The following is a 17,054-nucleotide window of genomic DNA, read 5'->3' as shown; positions in this document are numbered from 1 at the left end:
CTCTGAACCCGACCAGGGGCTGCACCTAGGGATTGGGCCTGCCCTCTGCCACCCGGGACCAGGCCTAAGCCAGCAGGTCGTTATCTCCCGAGGGGTCCCAGACTGCAAGAGGGCACAGGCCGGGCTAAGGGACCCCCCCCCCAAGAGTGCACAAATTTTTGTGCACCGGGCCTCTGATATATATATATAAAAGAACAGAAGTGTCTGATTTTGATGAAACTTTTCAAACAATCTTCCAAAATCTTTTCCTATCCTCAGGTTATGAAGATTTTCTCCTATGTTTTCTTTTAGACAGTTCATAGTTTTGGCTTTAATATTAGGCTATGGTCCATTTTGAAATAACTTTCGATATAATGTAAGGTAGGGATAAAGGCTCATTTTTACTTTATTATATGAACATCTAGTTGTTCCATTTGTAGGATAGACTCTTTTTCTCCAGTAAACGACCTTTGCACATCTGGCAAAAACAATAACAACAAAATCAACTGACCCTGCTACCCAATCGCTCAGTGTTTAGACTTGTCGGCCTGTGGCCTGTGGACTGAAGGGTCACGGGTTTGATTCCAGTCAAGGACACATACCTCAGTTGCAGGCTTGACCCTCGGCCCCAGTCAGGGCGTGTGGGGAGGCAATCAATCAATGTGTCTCTCTCACATTTATGTTTCTGTGTGTGTGTGTGTGTGTGTGTGTATGTGTGTGTCTCCCCCTTCCTTCTACTCTCTCTAAAAATCAATGGGAAAAATATCATCAAGTGAGAATTAACCACCCACCCCACCCCCAAAAAACAACTAAAAATAAATAAAAATCAACTGACCACATATGTCAGGGTCCATTTCTAACAATACCCACTGTTTTCATTTATGTAGCTCTGAATGCAAATTAGGTAAATGTGAGTCCTCAACACTGCTCTTGCAAAAATGTATTTTTTACAGCAAGTAATCTCAAGATTAGTGATTTCTGTCACGGTTTCCATGAAGTTAAAGCTATGTTAACAATAATATCGCATTACTTGCCTCTTCCCCATGTTGACATTTATAGTAATGGTACACCCTCCCCCTCCCCCAAAAAAAGGTAACAAACTGTGACTGGGTACCTGGCAAATACTGTATTGAAAATGAATAAAGTGAATCTGTCAGGTCATGAAAAACAATTCAGAGTATATGCTGCCAGTGATAAAATTCAAGCTTTTAAGCAAAACCTAAAACTTAGAAAAACCTTCCCAACATTAAAAGATTTTTCTGATGAGGTTTGCAGTAATTTTTTTTTATGACTGTGACTTTATTTATATTGAAGAATGAAATATGTTAGCATTTGGAAGATCTGATAACTCAGAGAACAATATTTTCCAAATTACCAATACATCAGCTATAAATGCACACAAGGGTAAAAGTCTATCCAAAGTGCAAACTAGGCCAGTGGATTTTAATGTACTAGCTTAACAAGATTAGTGACATTTTTTTGGATTCCATATTACAAGTAACCTTTATAAAACCACCACTTGTCAAGTTGTGGTATAGTATCAAAGAAAAATATTCACAATTATATGAAATGTCTATTAAGATACTCCTCCCTTTTCCAACCTCAAAACTATGAATAGAGGCCAGTTTTTCAACCCAAACAAATATATTGCAAGAGAATGAATGCAGAAGCAGGTGTGAGAATCCAGCTTTCTTTAGTAAACCAGAAATTAAAAAGACATACAGAAATGTAAAACAGTACCACTCTTTCTCATTAATTTTTGTTTTGGAAAAGAGTTGATTTTTCATTTAAAATGTTACTCATATTAACATGAAATGGATTCGTTATTGTGTTTTTAAACAGATAACTATTTTTTATATTTGTCAGATTTATATCTTAATTTAATAAATATTGATGTAACCATATAAACAAAAGTTCTTTTGGATCTTTAGTAACTTTTAAAACCAAAGGGTTTAAGACCTGCTACTCTAGTTTAATAGAATTACTAGAATAATCCAGATTCAAAATTCAATTAAATCCCCATGTGACGGTGACGTCTAGAAGGCTTAAGTAAATTAAAATGAAACTAAAAATTCCAAAGTCCAGCAACACATACATTGATAAATAAGTTACAATACATACATTTAATGGAATTACTAGGCAATCTTAATGAACTCTTGATACACCAAACAATATGGATGCATCTCAAAATAACTATTTTGAATGAAAATCATCAGACAAAAAAGAATATGCATTGCATAATTTCACTTATAGAATATGCTATCGTACCACAAAGCAGAGCAATAGATATCTGGTTGGGGTGGGGGCAGGGAACAGGAATACAAAAAAACACAAGGAAAGTTTGAGGGTAATGGATATATGTTCACTATCTTGATTGTGTAAGGGACTCATAGGTATATACATATACCGTATAATGGAACACTTTAAATACATGCCATTTGTTAATATCAATTATACCCTAATAAAGCTTTAAACTGTGTATATATTTTAAAGTGTTAAGAACAATTAAATTTCTCAATATTTGACATAATAAAGTTAGTCTCGTTCCTAAGAATCTTTGTGCCAAGACGATGTTGTTAGAATAAAAATAGGTACATTTTTCCTTACCTCATTGACACTGGCATCAGACACTATTCCTTGGGAGGACTGTACCCAGAGCAGGATTAGTGCATCACAAAGTTCAAAAAAAGCAGCAAGATTGACCACAATTTCATGGGGCAGGCTCTGATAGCTCTCTGGATCTTAGAGTTGACATAAATAAAATAAAAACATCCCATCAGATTTAAATTAATCTCTGGACATTTTCAAAATCAGCTGTAATATGAAATGTAATATTATCCCCAGTACAAAGGCCAATTTTAAAAGGTCAAATTGAAAGCAAACTCTTCTTTGCCTACTATTAAACTTTGCAGATCATGCATGTATACCTATAGATCAGTGATGGTGAACCTATGACACGTGTGTCAGAGGTGACACGCGAACTCATTTTTTTGGTTGATTTTTCTTTGTTAAATGGCATTTAAATATATAAAATAAATATCAAAAATATAAATCTTTGTTTTACTATGGTTGCAAATATCAAAAAATTTCTATATGTGATATGGCACCAGAGTTAAGTTAGGGTTTTTCAAAATGCTGGCACGCTGAGCTCAAAAGGTTCGCCATCACTGCTATAAATGTTCACACTGTTTTAATGAAAAAAAGAAAATGATAGAGTAATACATATTTTAAACAAGTATTCATTTAAATACAAAAGAAATACTAAGGGTTTACATGTTTGAATGGACAGAGAACACAGTTATGAGAAGATACAAACAAATGTACTATTAACAGTAACAGCTTTAAAAGCTGAATTCTGCAATTTTATGTTTCTACTAGAGGCCTGGTGCATGAATTCGTGCACCAATGGGGTCCCTCGGCCTGGCCTGCAGGATTGGGCTGAAACTGGCTCTCCAACATCCCCTGAAGGGTCCCGGATTGAGAGAGGGATGAGGCCAGGCTGAGGGACCCCACCTGTGCACGATCGGGGCTGGGGAGGGACACAGGAGGTTGGCCAGCTGGGGAGGGACCATGGGAGGGCTCCAGGTCATGTCCGGCCCATCTCGTTCAGTCCCGATCAGCTGGACCGCAGCAGCAAGCTAACCTACCGGTCGAGGCATCTGCCACCTAGTGATCAGTGCATGTCAGAGCAACTGGTCGACTGGGAGACTGTCTGCCCCCTGGTGATCAGTGCACATCATATTGAGTGCTTGAGCAGCCTTAGCATATCATTAGCATATTACACTTTGATTGAACGGACGACTGGACATTTAGCATATTAGGCTTTTATTATATAGGATTTAGTTTGAATTTTCCGCAACAAGCATGGGTATCTTTTCAGTTTAAAAAAATAAAGTACAGAGGAAGAAAGAACCTATAACCAAATATTTATGAGCATTTACTTGTTGAGCCAAAAGACCTAGGTTTCACGTTTTAACTGTTACTTGCTAGAGATATGACCTTGAGCATCTCTGTGCCTCTCTTTCCCCTTTTAGAATATGGAGCCTACATGGCATACAGTTGTTATAAAAAGTAAAGGAAACCAAGGACATATTAAAAGTAGTCTATCACTAGTACTAAGTAATGGAACATGTTTAAAATCAGGCCAGCAAATAAAAAGGAACCAATAAAATGACAGCAGTTCATCAATATGTCTCTTAACTTCAGCAACATTTTGCAATCAGATGTGTAACTGAAGAATATGAAAGGCAGTGTTCTTACCTTTATGGAATTCAAAGGACATTCTCAGGACACTATTTCTTAACTTTTTGCTACCAACAGAAGCCAGATTTGCTTCAGTAAAAATTCGCTTTTCCCGGTCAAGGTATATGATTGTCCTGAAATGAGATTCAATAACGTAACAAATCATTATTGATGAATAATACTTTTCAATCACATCCTCTATCTGCTGAATCCTGAGAATCCTTGAAACATCAATGTCCTTCAACCTGACATTCCCCTCCTGCTTCTACAAATTCTGGACTTAAAGAAACAGGTGAGAGTGACGACAACAAAGTTGGAGGGAGGAGGACAGATGGCTGGAAAAAGCTGTGTCTCTAGGTACATGGCCAGGCCTCATTCTGTTGCTCTGTTACTGTACTGGGACCTTAAAAAGTGAGCATTATAAAATTAATCTGTGGTGTTAGAAGTCGCCTGGGGAGGTTTAGGGGAGTTACTAGAGGAGGAAACAAGGGGGTCTCTGAGGTGCTTGCACTCATCACATGCATGAGTTCACTTTGGGAAAACTCATCAAAACCATGCATATTCATTAAGTGCGCTTTTCTGTAATGCACATTATACTTCAATTACAATATTATTTTAAAGACTGTATTACACTGATGGCCAATTAAAAGAAACTGCTGGTCATTACATTAAAAGGTGAGGAAAGGCTAGCTTATATGCCAATTAGGTAAATTTATATGTGAGTGTGAACGGAAGCATGTATGTCTCTAGCATTTGAGGAAGTGAAATGATGTGACAGACAGATGATTAAGGAAAGGACATGTGAAAGAACAGGTAGATGAAAATGGGAGTAGCTATAGGGAAACATAACCAGAAAACAGTAGAAACATGACTATCCGATAAGAAATTACCCATAAAATATATCCCATCATTAAAGCTAAGTTGATGTTTCTCTTAAAGCACCCTATTTAATTATTAAGAACCTGCAAGAATTATAGGAATTTTGACATCACAGTCAGAATTACTTCTCTGAGCACAAAGGAGAAGTGGTAATAGAGGCAATCACTCCCATCACGGAGCAGGTATTAGGTTCAGAAGAGTAAACAAACGTTAGACAGAGACTGAGGAAAGGTGTCACCTGTGAAGCCAGAGTGTACAGTGAGGCAAACAATGCCCAGAACAGCAGGCTTCACCTACTTGTTTGCAATGGACTCTAAAAGGGCAAAGAGCTGCTCAGACTGGTCCATTTGTGGGTCAAAGTCCATCGAACTTCGAATGATGTCCAAAGCCTGCATATTCCATCGAGGGTCCAAAGGAATCACACATTCTTCTGGTTAATAAAACAAAACAAAAAAAGAATTTTGGCGTTAAACTCCTCACCTGGCAAATTTCTGTTGAGAGCTTTCATTGTTTTAAGTTGACCACATTCAGTCCTGATGGGGAAGAGGTGGCACAGAGAAGTGCTGGTTTCAGCACATGATACTAGAAAAGTAGGGTTCAACAGCTTTTATGTTATTTCCTTGCTAAATGCAAAATTTCTACCAGCCCTGAAAATTCATTCCACTGTAGGATATAAAGGCAATCATTACTGGAACATAAACATTCCAACCAATGCATTCACTTGCTCAGATCCTACTACTGGTCAGAAAAATAATCCATGGGCTTAATTACCCAATCTTTTGCCATTAAACACAAGAAAACTAACTTACATGGCAGAAAATGAATGAATAGATCTCATTATTTGCTTCAATAAGAAAACAAGGTTATTTCACCTAAAAGCTATTTCTCATTGCTGCTGACACCTTACTGAGATCCTTTGGCTCAAACTTGGCACTTCTCTGTCAAGTAGCAGTGATCAGTCTCTGATCTCCCTGCCTCCCCCCAGAAGTTGTGAGAACCGGAGGGAAGGAGGTGAAGACAAAACAATGCTAACATTAGCTTGAAGGTGGCTGCAGAAGATGTGTCAGTACTTCAAATTTTAAAGACTTCCGCCATACAGCAGATGACAAATGCCAACTGTGTAAGGCACATCAAGGAAGACAGCCATATTCCAAAATCCAGTAAGACTACTCAATCCAAAGCAACACAGTTGAAAAGGAAGATGAAGATAGACTATGTTCCAACAGTGAGCAAGTGGTATCTGCTAAAAAGGGAACCTGCTACTCTACTCTAGAATTGTATCCTCAAAAACCAAAGTTACTTCATAATTGGAAAGCCACCACTTAGTTCAGCCACAACCTGACCACTTACAGTAGTTTTCTGTTGTTTGATTGCTTCACAATCATTCACCTCATTACCTTTAGTGTACATAAGGGAATTGGTTTAGCAGCACAAAGGCATCATGCATACTTTTTTCTAAAACAAATGGCTAATGGTATATATTTTGATCAACAGCAAATGAAGATGGGGGTGAAAAATCAAAAACCTGTATCTGTGAAAATGTCACCTATTTTCCTTATTAATACTTACATTCAATCAACTTTATATTATTCTGCTCCAGTAAGCAAGTCTTTTATTGCACTCATTAATTTAAAAATTTTTTGGATACTTCATTTGATTAGACAGCTTGGATGGCTATTTCTTTCATCATTATGGTTTTATGACTTTTTTTGAAGGCTTTATAACTTTTATCAAGGGTTTATATTTCCTTAAGCAATTGATCCTTGTTTTCCCTTCAAGTCTAATAGCTTTCTAGTTTAAAAACCTTTCTGTTAATAGTACTAATAAGTAACAGAATGCTATAAGTAGAAGGGACCCTATATAAGTGAATTTAATTTCCATGTTTTTTCAAACACAGACAGTGAGTATGAATGATGGACCCCAAATTAACAAGGCAGTCTGTGAACAAGTTGGAACCAGAGCCCAGCCTTCCAACGCCCATGTTCTTCCCACTTCACTGTGTATCATCCTTTTTCAGAAACTGAAGGATAAATGGCTGGTTTCAGACAAAGAAGTGGAATTTGCATCTGGATGCTCTGAGTGTTCTAGAAAATACCATGTTGCAGTGGTAGCTCTGACAGGTCTTTTCCCTGGGAACTCAATGGAAATCAAGTCAGGTACAGTACCTGTTATATTTGGTTGTAATATTTTGATGACATTACTGATCCCAGCTGAGAGAGAATTTGAGTAAAATTTCCTAAGAGATGCAGCACTGGCTTCCAAATGAATCTGTATTGACTCTGTGGAGGAAGGAGAAGCAAACTTCAGTATCTAAAGCAGGCTGTCCAACCAAACTTTCTGCACAATGACGAAAATGTTCTATAGCAGCCACTAGTCACCTATTAGCAACTGAAATGTGGTCAGTGCAACTAAGGGACTGGACTTTAGATTTTATTTCATCTTAATCAGTTCACAGTTACCTTTTACAGTGACCTGTCGCTAGTAGCTATCACACAGGAACCATTTTTAGACAGATCACAATTACTACAATAATATACACATCCACTGGCTTATCTATAAAGTCTCATGGAACAGAAAGGCTCATGTAAACTAATTACTAATTACTTTAAACAAGTTCTACCAACAAATTCCATGTTCTGTACTGTACAACCCATGTGCTGTTGTTACTGTTGCTTTTTCATCTTTTAGAATGAAAAAGTACAAAAATATTAAGCGTGACAACTTAGAGCACCTGGAATTTAGTAAATCTAAATCTAAATTTCCCCTTAGGTACTTCTAGGGGAAATGAATTCACCAAAAGCAACACCTTTCCCAGATAAAATGGTTGTGTAGCATTATTTATACAAGAAGCAGGATGTTCAAGAAAATAAGAAGTTACATAATATAGTACATTTTCTTGTTGGATTTGACAAAAAGGTGGACAGACCTTGAAATGCTAAGCATTACATGGGAAAGAAGTTTCTTTTGGGTCACACCTAAGGGCAGATATGATTTTTAATTTTTTAACAACTACACAAACAGTAATGCTAGGTCACAAATTTCTTGCTATGTGATCTCCCCTGTGTAAAGTAGCAGTGTAGTTAGAATAACATAGCTACTGAGGCACTAAAACAGGAGAGGTGTAAATTCACTCATTATACAAATTAAGCTTTTCTACTCACCAAGCCCCTGTGGTATATTCTTGGCTAAATGGTAAAGCCACTTAACTCTGAGCATCCAATCTTGATTGGTTGCTCTTTCTATGAGCAATTTAACAGCCATGGCCAGAACTTCTGGTTCATCGATCCAAAGAGTATCCACTTCAACAGAACTAAATTTCAGGCTCTCGGGGTTGGAGGACTGCATAATTTTCTCTAAGTCTGGCAAGGTAAGAGGCTGAATCCTGAAATTCATCGGAATATGCAAAGTCAGTACTAGAATGAACTTTCATTTTACATTTCAAAGAACCAGGAAAATAACTTTAGAGATAATAGATCAAAGAGGTATTGGGGAAAAGATGAGTCCCCTCTGAAGAGGACAATTAAAACATATACGGAATGAATAACAAATAGAGAGCAATATCACAATGAACCTCTGACAGCTGGTAATAAATGGCCACATAACATTCTTGTCTAATATGTTGGGTGACAAACATTACATAAAAAACAAACAACACAGTGAAGATGCCAGAGACACACGGGCTCAAGGCTCTGCTAACCTTGCCCAGCTACTCGTTTTCATGCTCATCCTGTTGAGGCAATATGCTAAGATCTGTCCATCACTTCGGACGATAGAGAGGTGAGAATCTTCCATAGCAAAGAGAGCTGAGGGTAGAGAATCTGGCCACAGCCCCACAGCAAGAATGGAGCTACCCCAGGTTTCATGTGCTTGCAGAGAAGAAATATGTTTCTCCAGTAAAGCCTGCCCGAGCTGTTACGAGATAAAAACGCATCATGTATAGGCACCAACATATATGTGCTATTATCAAAAATGTACATTATAAGCTAACTGCTACTTTTTCTGATGATAAATTTCAAGCATATAATACATTTAACCTATTTTCCAGAAAAGTACCTGGATACCAGATCTCTACTAGAGAATAACTGCATGGTCAGGTCATTAAATTTATCATCAACAGAAAAGAATTTCCTTGTACTAAATAATGTGTTATAATTTAGAAAGCAGTTTGAAACACTTCATGGTACCTTCTGGTTTGCTGGTGAGTGCTGGGAGCGGACATATGCTTTCCAGCATGCTTCAGAAAAGGCTCTGTCTAAACTCAGCCCTCGCTGCAGGTACTGCACAATGAGTAAGGCTGTCTGAATTAGAGTTGAAATAGATGATGTTGGAGAACCTACAAAGAAAAAATATTGCCATCTATGAGCAATAGACTGCGAAATCTCCAGTGAAAATGGAGAAATTCCACCTTCACATCAAACTTCATTTCACTCAAAGCTACCCAGATACTTATTTTAGAAAGCCTCCTAAGTGGACTTTAGAGTCTCATTAGACAACATGGACTTGTGGCAACATTCTACAAGTGTGATAAAGCTGATCATATATAATCTTCCTATTAAGTTGACACACAATGAAGGGGGCAAAATGATCATGGCCTCATAAAGGACCGTGTGCTTTGAAATCCAACAGACCTACTTTCAAATTCCAGCTGTCATTATTTACTATTTGGCTTTGATGAGTTACTCAACTTCTCTTAGCCTTACCTGTAAAATAGAAAGACAAGCCTTGCAGAACTAATGTGAATACTAAAAAAGTAATGAATATTGAACCTAACACTTAATAGTTATTCAATAAATAGATTTCCATTTATTATTATCACTACTGTTATTAATTGCTTTTCTTGTACACTTGGACATTTAGAAGAAGTAACATCTGTCTGTTTAAACAATTCATATGATGATCCTGAAGATATGAGGGATGAACTTCACAATCTCAGTGCCTGAAGCAGTATTCTCCAACATGTGGGCCTCTGATTGCAGGCATCAGAATTACCTGGGGAACTTTTAATTCCTGTGCCTCACCCAGACCTGCTGTTAGGGGGGAGGAGATTATTGGAACATCTACATTTTTGTGGTAATGTCTATGTACACTAAACATGAGAGAACTCCTGGACTAAGCAGTCAAGCGTAATAACACATGAATTTCCACAGGAATAAAATCTTGCAGAGGCAGAGGCCTAGAAGTCAAGCACCTTACCTACAAAAGCACTTTGGGTCTCTCTGTGTAGAGCCAAGAGGGTGTCACACACACTGTCCCCCACCAACCCAAGGCTGTGCAGCAAAACTTTCAGATCCAGGTCATCTGGGATGCTCCCATCCCCTTCTCCTGAAATGTAGATTTCAAGGCCACGATTCCTCATAGCTCGGGATATTTCTCCATGAACAGGATCCATTGAGAGAAAAAGTCTAATAACACAGCAATTCAAAGGGAAAAAAATTTAAATCCCAGTGCAACCAATGGTGCAGCTCAGAAACAACAGCTTAGGGCAAATCTTATTTGGCTCATCTTCAGGGAATTAATCAAGGGAGACACCACTAATGAAAAGTCTGCTATTGTCACGTATTCTATCTTCTAGTCCCAAATTCCTCAAAATACAGCAAATCCATTCTCTAAAGTAAACCTACTTTCCTTAGGAACTAAATATTGTATATCCAGTGCACCTTTAGTGATATCTGAGAACTTTAAGATTCTTAACTTTCAGATATTCCCCAAACCAGGCAGTAATAATTCATCATTCTAACTTACAGAGCACAGAAAAAGAAGCACTATGTTTTCCTGAAACAATTAGCATCATACGTTCAATGTCCAGTTTACACCTCCATCTAGCTATCGGACATCTCCAACACTAAACAGCGATTCTCTGCTGACCCTCCCACACTAAACCTGCTCCTCTGCCATTCTTCCCTTTCTCATTGAACACCCCCATTTAATCCATTACTCAAGCCAAAAACTTAGATAGCATCCTTACTTTCTCGTTTTCTCAACCCACAAGTCCACTGACATGTCCTATTCATCTGACCACCTAGTATAAACTATCATTATCTCCTCCCTGAACTACTGCAAAAGGCTTGTAACTGGTCTCCCTGCTTCTACCCTTCACCACCAACCCACTGCAGGACTTGTATCTCTCATTTACCACTGTATCCCCAGAGCATGGCAAAGAGCAGGGCCTCAATAAATACTTTGCTAACTGAATCAATGAATGGGTGAACATACTTATGACTGGGTGTGTCAATATAATACCTAAAAAGGGCCTACTGAATGTAAGCCTCTGCTTTTAAGGCTGTCAGATTCTTAGGCAGAAACTTAAGAGGCACACATACCTGAAATTGGGATGTGGTGCTATGGTGGGAGTGGATCCATCTATCATTCCTCTCTCACTAACAGTGAGGACACCTCCAGGTTCAAGCAAAGCATTCAAACGATCCAGCACGGATGGGCTGCACAGAGAGTTCAAATGGGGGACAGACTGACATGCTGCCTTGACTCTGCTTTCCTCACACAAGCCTCCCACTGCTTCTGACCCATGTCTTCTCTCAGCACAAGTCACTCCCCTACATGGAACTGTGATCTCTTTCCCCATCTATTCCCACTTTCACTCCCAAGGCACATAGTCCAGAGACCCATACACAATAAAATCACAAAACAGTGGCTGAAAAAATAAAGGAAAATGACAGCAAGTTTCCTGAACTATAACTCTTTTCTCTTTTCCCCCCTCCCCTCTCCCCCACTTCCCAACATTATCACTTAAAGGTTAACTCAGAAATCTGCACTCAAAAATGACCATTATCTGGTCATTCTGGTATTAAATAAAAAGGACTCAAAGACAACTGGAAATGTAACCCAACTCTGTTAGCCTTAAGTTCAGCTCACTAAAATCTTGCAGCTGTCTAAGTACCAACTAATAAGTTCAACACAGGGAGAAATCTACAGAACAGGGCTGAGAATGCATTTCTACTTAAGAAACAGCGTATTAAAAACACCAAAACTTCTACTTCAGTATCTACTCTGACAAGCATATTCCAAATTTCAGTCAGGCTCATTCGTGATTGGGCAGAAGGTCCTTACTTGCAAAAGTTAACGTTATCCATCAAAAGCCAATCTCCAGACTTCAGGGCCCGAACCAACATGCTGTCGACCCATTCAAAGGTGCCATGGCTGCCGCCACTGGATGACTGCACAAGCTTCGCCTCAAAGCTTCGGAACTCTTCCACAAGTTTGGCAAACTCTGAAATGTCAGCCACATCACTTAATTTCAAACCAGGACAATAAAAACAACAAAAACTAAGTTTATTAAAAGAATGTCGAAAACTCCTGTCCTGATTTTTTTAAAGTTTCATAAAAGAGTCAATAGGAAAAAAATTGTGGTTTTGTTTAAAGAGAATAGATAAGAAAAAAGGTTTGGGGGCAGAAAGTACTTCTTAATAGCATTCTGGGTAGATAAAGGTGACTTGAGGGTGGAAAAGATAAATAATCCTTATGTGCTACAATTTCTCAAATGGCAGAAGGAAAATAATGTCTCCCATGTATTACAGCATTTATTATAAACAAGTGTTATCAGTTGGCACAATGAAATTAATGTCATTAAACAGGGCCTCCTTTATAATGACCATATGATTATAGTAACAACTGGTATTTATTTGCCCAGTGCTTTATAGTTTATATAGCCCATCTCTAGAAATCTTTCAATTGCTCTGTTTTGTTAGAAATTATTTTATGACCCTTTTTCATATCACAAGGTAATATATATTGAATTCCTGCTTCTAGCCATAGGAAATAATAAGATTTAGACCTAACCTCACTGTCAACAATCAGAAAACTAGGCAAAATATACGAAACAACTGCTTTCAGACACTAGACGACAGACAGCATAGGGCCATGATACCTAAGGAATGCTGCACCACAAAACGAGGAAAGTTAAATTTCCATGTTAATTGAGGAAATTTCTTCCACTTTCTATACACAACTACTAAACATATCCTATCAATTTAGAGTGTTATTCTTCAGTTGAAAATGCCATTCCTGAGAAACTATTAAATCTTTTCAAAAGGCCAATAAAGCTATAAGACCAGCTAATAGCTTTGTCATTACAGCTGGTTATACACAAAATAAACCATCAGCTCAGAAGCCAATTTCTTCCTTGGTTGCCCTGTTTAGGATCACCAATTGTGGATACTGCACATCAGCTTCAGTTTACTTTCTAAGACCTACAGTTTCAAAATGTGGGTGCTAATCATCACTAAAAAAATTATGGGCATTACATTTACAAATACATTTCCTGTAAATGGACACTAAATGGACAATGGTGAATGTCTGATACACATGTCCAAACACACACACCTGCCTTGGAGTATGAGTTGATTTTATTGTTGAGTCGCTGCATAAGCAATAATACTGCTTCCAGCTTGTTGACAATCTCCATCGTGACACCTTTACCATCTTCTCCAAGACATTTGGGCTTGTATGTCAGAAGGAAATGACTCCAGGCCCGCAGGACTACTTCTGCATCGTCAGCACTGACAAGGAGGCTGTCTCTTAACAGTGCCCTCACAGTGCTCTCCACCTTCTCTAGCAGCTGCCTCCAGGGCCGTATAAGATCAACCTGAAATATCCAGAGCATGTGGATTTATGAAAGCCATTTCCCAGAGCCAAAGACTACTGCTTCTTATAGTCACCACCAACAAGGAAGACTACCAATTGGACAATTACCTGCTCAAATCCGCCCAGAAGCTCTGTCGTATCCATTGCACTGTTCATAGCCATGATCTTTAATGTGTGACCAGTAAGTTGTGCCAGGAGCTGGACCAGACTGGTCTTGCCCACAGAGGCTGGGCCTACAAGGATGACCATCCAGCTCATCTGCACACACTTCATAATCGACTCCAGAGACTGTAACGACTGATGCAGGAGCAACAGGGGATAGCGGGATGGGGGAGTAACATAGCCGCCACGGCAAAGGACTGAGTAGCCCAGCTGAAAAAGACATGCCAGTGAGACTTAGCAAGTGTGCCTGGTAGTGGAACAAAGAGAAATTAGAAAATTATAAAAGAACAGAGAATTTTGCTGGTCGTCTCACCTGAACATCATAAGGAGTGATGTGAAATAGTCTGGTTCCCATGTATGGATTTGAATCTGAACTAAACACATCCTTAAATATAGCAATGACCTAAAGGAAGAAGATGGTACAATCAAAACACAAATCACTCCATCAAATTCTGAGTCACACCTTCTAGAATAAATACTTCTAGAAAACATGCACAGGAATTTGAGTCACAATATTGTGAGAAAACTACTCACAATACCTTTATCCTTTGGGACTTTCTCTTATTACATCTGTTTAATTCTTCAGAATGAAAGCAAATTGGAGCTCAAGAAAAGACCAGTCATATAATCTCAAATTATTTGAGATTTCAGTGTGAATGTACCATAATTAAAATAAACCATGACTACAATGGCAAATCTAGAGATAAAAAAAAAACTGCTTTCATCATTCAGGATACAGGCTAAAAAGATAGACGAAGTCAACAATATGAATAGTATAAACAACAATGCCTATTTCTTGAGTACCTACTATGTGCCAAACGTTATAGTGGGTGTTGTTGTTGTTTTTTTACTATATTTTATTGATTTTTTACAGAGATACAGGGAGAGGGATAGAGAGTTAGAAACATCAATCAGCTGCCTCCTGCACACTCCCCACTGGGTACGTGCCCGCAACCAAGGTACATGCTCTTGACTGGAATCGAACCTGCGACCCTTGAGTCCACAGGCCGACGCTCTATCCATTGAGCCAAACCGGTTAGGGCTATAGTGAGTGTTTTAATAGAGATTACTTCTAATCCTTTTGGCCTTGCAAAATAGATATTCTTCCTATTATATAGATACTAGAGGCCTGGTGCACAGACTCGTGCACTGATGGGGTCCCTCAGCCGGGCCTGTGCCCTCTCACAATCCGGGACCCCTTGGGGGATGTCAGACAGCCAGCAGTTCAACATCCCCCGAAGGATGTAGTAGTATGCAAAGCGGCAGGCAGCCGGGGAAGAGCCCGAGCCTGGGCCAGCCGCACTGATCCTACTCATCCAGGCCCCGCTGTGCTTGCCCCTCCCACCCAGTAGCCACCATTCAATAGTGCTGCCACAGATGTAGGAGAGACTAGGGCTACCGCAGATACGCCAGCTGTGAGCCCAGAGTCTGGTGCCTTTAGGTCAGCTGAGCGGCGCTCCCACTGTGGGAGTGCACTGACGACCAGGGGGCAGCTCCTGCATTGAGCGTCTGCCCCCTGGTCACTTAGGCTTTTATATATGTAGATGGATAACAGGATTCACAAGTTATATGATTTGCTCATGGTTAGTAACTGATTTTAAATCTAAGGCAGTCTGACTCCAAAAGCACTGTATTATCCTTCTAAATCAGTGGTTCTCAACCTTCCTAATGCCGCAACCCTTTAATACTGTTCCTCATGTTGTGGTGACCCCCAACCATAAAATTATTTTCGTTGCTACTTCATAACTGTAATTTTGCTACTGATATGAATCGTAATGTAAATATCTAATATGCAGGATGTATTGTCATTGTTACAAATTGAACATAATTAAAGCAGTGATTAATCACAAAAACAATATGTAATTATGTATGTTTGCCGATGGTCTTAGGCGACCCCTATGAAAGGGTTGTTCAACCCCAAAGGGGTTGCGACCCACAGGTTGAGAACCGCTGTTCTAAATATTTATGTAACCTGACAACCAAAGTTACTTCTCTCATTATTTACATTTAGTTATCTCTTCCTTAGCAGGAGCACTGTTAGAAAACTTTCCATTAACCTTACTTCTTAAAACTGACCAGTTGGGGCAGGGGTGGGAAAAGGAGGAGGGGTGATGGGCGAGTAATAAAAAACACCAATTTAGAAGTTAGCAGCAGGAAAATTCCAGCCACACAAAATATTTACACCAAGTTGCTTGTTTCTAACAAAGTGTCACTTATACACATCATTGCACACTGGACTGAAGTCAGAAAATAAAAATAATGCTATTATATGCAAGTCATGGGAATATAATGTACATAATCACTACAGTATGTTGACTATCCTATCTAATAAAAGAGAAACATGGTAGTTAGCCGTACCTCCGCTACCCTTCCCACTGGCTAATCAGGGCGATATGCAAATTAATTGCCAGCCAAGATGGTGGCCCGCAGCCAGGCAACTTGAAGTGAACATGAGGCTTGCTTGCTTCAGTTATGGAAGACTCCAACGTTCAATGTTGCCGCTGCCGGCCTCTGAGCTTGCAGTTTGAAACATTGTTACAAATATAGAAGCTAAACAAAACCCCAGAAACCAGCTTTCAGTCAGCCGGGATCTCAGAGCTGGAGTTGAAACAGTGTTTCGATTACAGAACCCAAACAAACGAGATACCTGCTTTCAGCAGACTAGGCCTCAGAGCTGGAGCCAAGCCTCAGAGCTAAAGCTGGCCCAGAATTAAAAAAAAGAAAGAAAAAAAGGAGCGGTTGGGAGCTTCAGTCACCCGCCAGCCTGAAAACAGCCCTCAGCCCCTCACCCAGACTGGCCAGGCACCCCAGTGGGGACCTCCATCCTGAAGGGGGTGTGACCAGCTGCAAACAGCCATCAGAACCTCCTGCAGGCTGGCCAGGCACCCCAGTTGGGACCCCCACCCTGATCCAGGACAACCTTCAGGGCAAACCAGCTGGCCCCAACCCGTACACCAGGCCTCTATCCTATATAGTAAAAGGGTAATATGCTTCCCAGTACCGGGATCAGCGGAGCAGCGAGGCCTCCCGGCACCAGGATCAGCGTGACAGGGGGCAGTGCCCAAACCCCCTGTTCGCCCTGTGGCTCTGTGTGTGACAGGGGACGGGGCCACAATCTCCCTATCCGCCCTGCTCTGTTCATGACAGGGGAAGGCACCCCAACCCCCTGATCAGCCCTGCTCTGTGCCTGATAG

At 39.8% G+C, this 17,054-nt stretch overlaps 1 protein-coding gene across 7 annotated transcripts in view; it reads right to left on the bottom strand.

Annotated features, from left to right (window-relative positions):
- The window catches only part of MDN1 (midasin AAA ATPase 1), a 153,786-nt gene that overhangs the window by 59,133 nt on the left and 77,599 nt on the right, over positions 1 to 17,054 (bottom strand). For all 7 annotated transcript variants that reach the window (XM_059700951.1, XM_059700950.1, XM_059700944.1 and 4 more), the window contains 13 exons: positions 14,174 to 14,263; positions 13,807 to 14,070; positions 13,438 to 13,699; positions 12,166 to 12,325; positions 11,421 to 11,537; positions 10,294 to 10,502; positions 9,285 to 9,433; positions 8,798 to 9,009; positions 8,262 to 8,482; positions 7,266 to 7,379; positions 5,398 to 5,530; positions 4,240 to 4,355; positions 2,587 to 2,720 (listed from right to left, as the gene is read on the bottom strand). In XM_059700951.1, the coding sequence (XP_059556934.1) occupies positions 2,587 to 2,720; positions 4,240 to 4,355; positions 5,398 to 5,530; positions 7,266 to 7,379; positions 8,262 to 8,482; positions 8,798 to 9,009; positions 9,285 to 9,433; positions 10,294 to 10,502; positions 11,421 to 11,537; positions 12,166 to 12,325; positions 13,438 to 13,699; positions 13,807 to 14,070; positions 14,174 to 14,263 (2,181 nt within the window). The remainder of the gene's footprint in view (positions 1 to 2,586; positions 2,721 to 4,239; positions 4,356 to 5,397; positions 5,531 to 7,265; positions 7,380 to 8,261; positions 8,483 to 8,797; positions 9,010 to 9,284; positions 9,434 to 10,293; positions 10,503 to 11,420; positions 11,538 to 12,165; positions 12,326 to 13,437; positions 13,700 to 13,806; positions 14,071 to 14,173; positions 14,264 to 17,054) is intronic.

This window comes from Myotis daubentonii, chromosome 6 (assembly GCF_963259705.1).
Source record: "Myotis daubentonii chromosome 6, mMyoDau2.1, whole genome shotgun sequence".
NCBI lineage: Eukaryota > Metazoa > Chordata > Mammalia > Chiroptera > Vespertilionidae > Myotis > Myotis daubentonii.
This window is presented reverse-complemented; position numbering and strand designations above follow the sequence as displayed.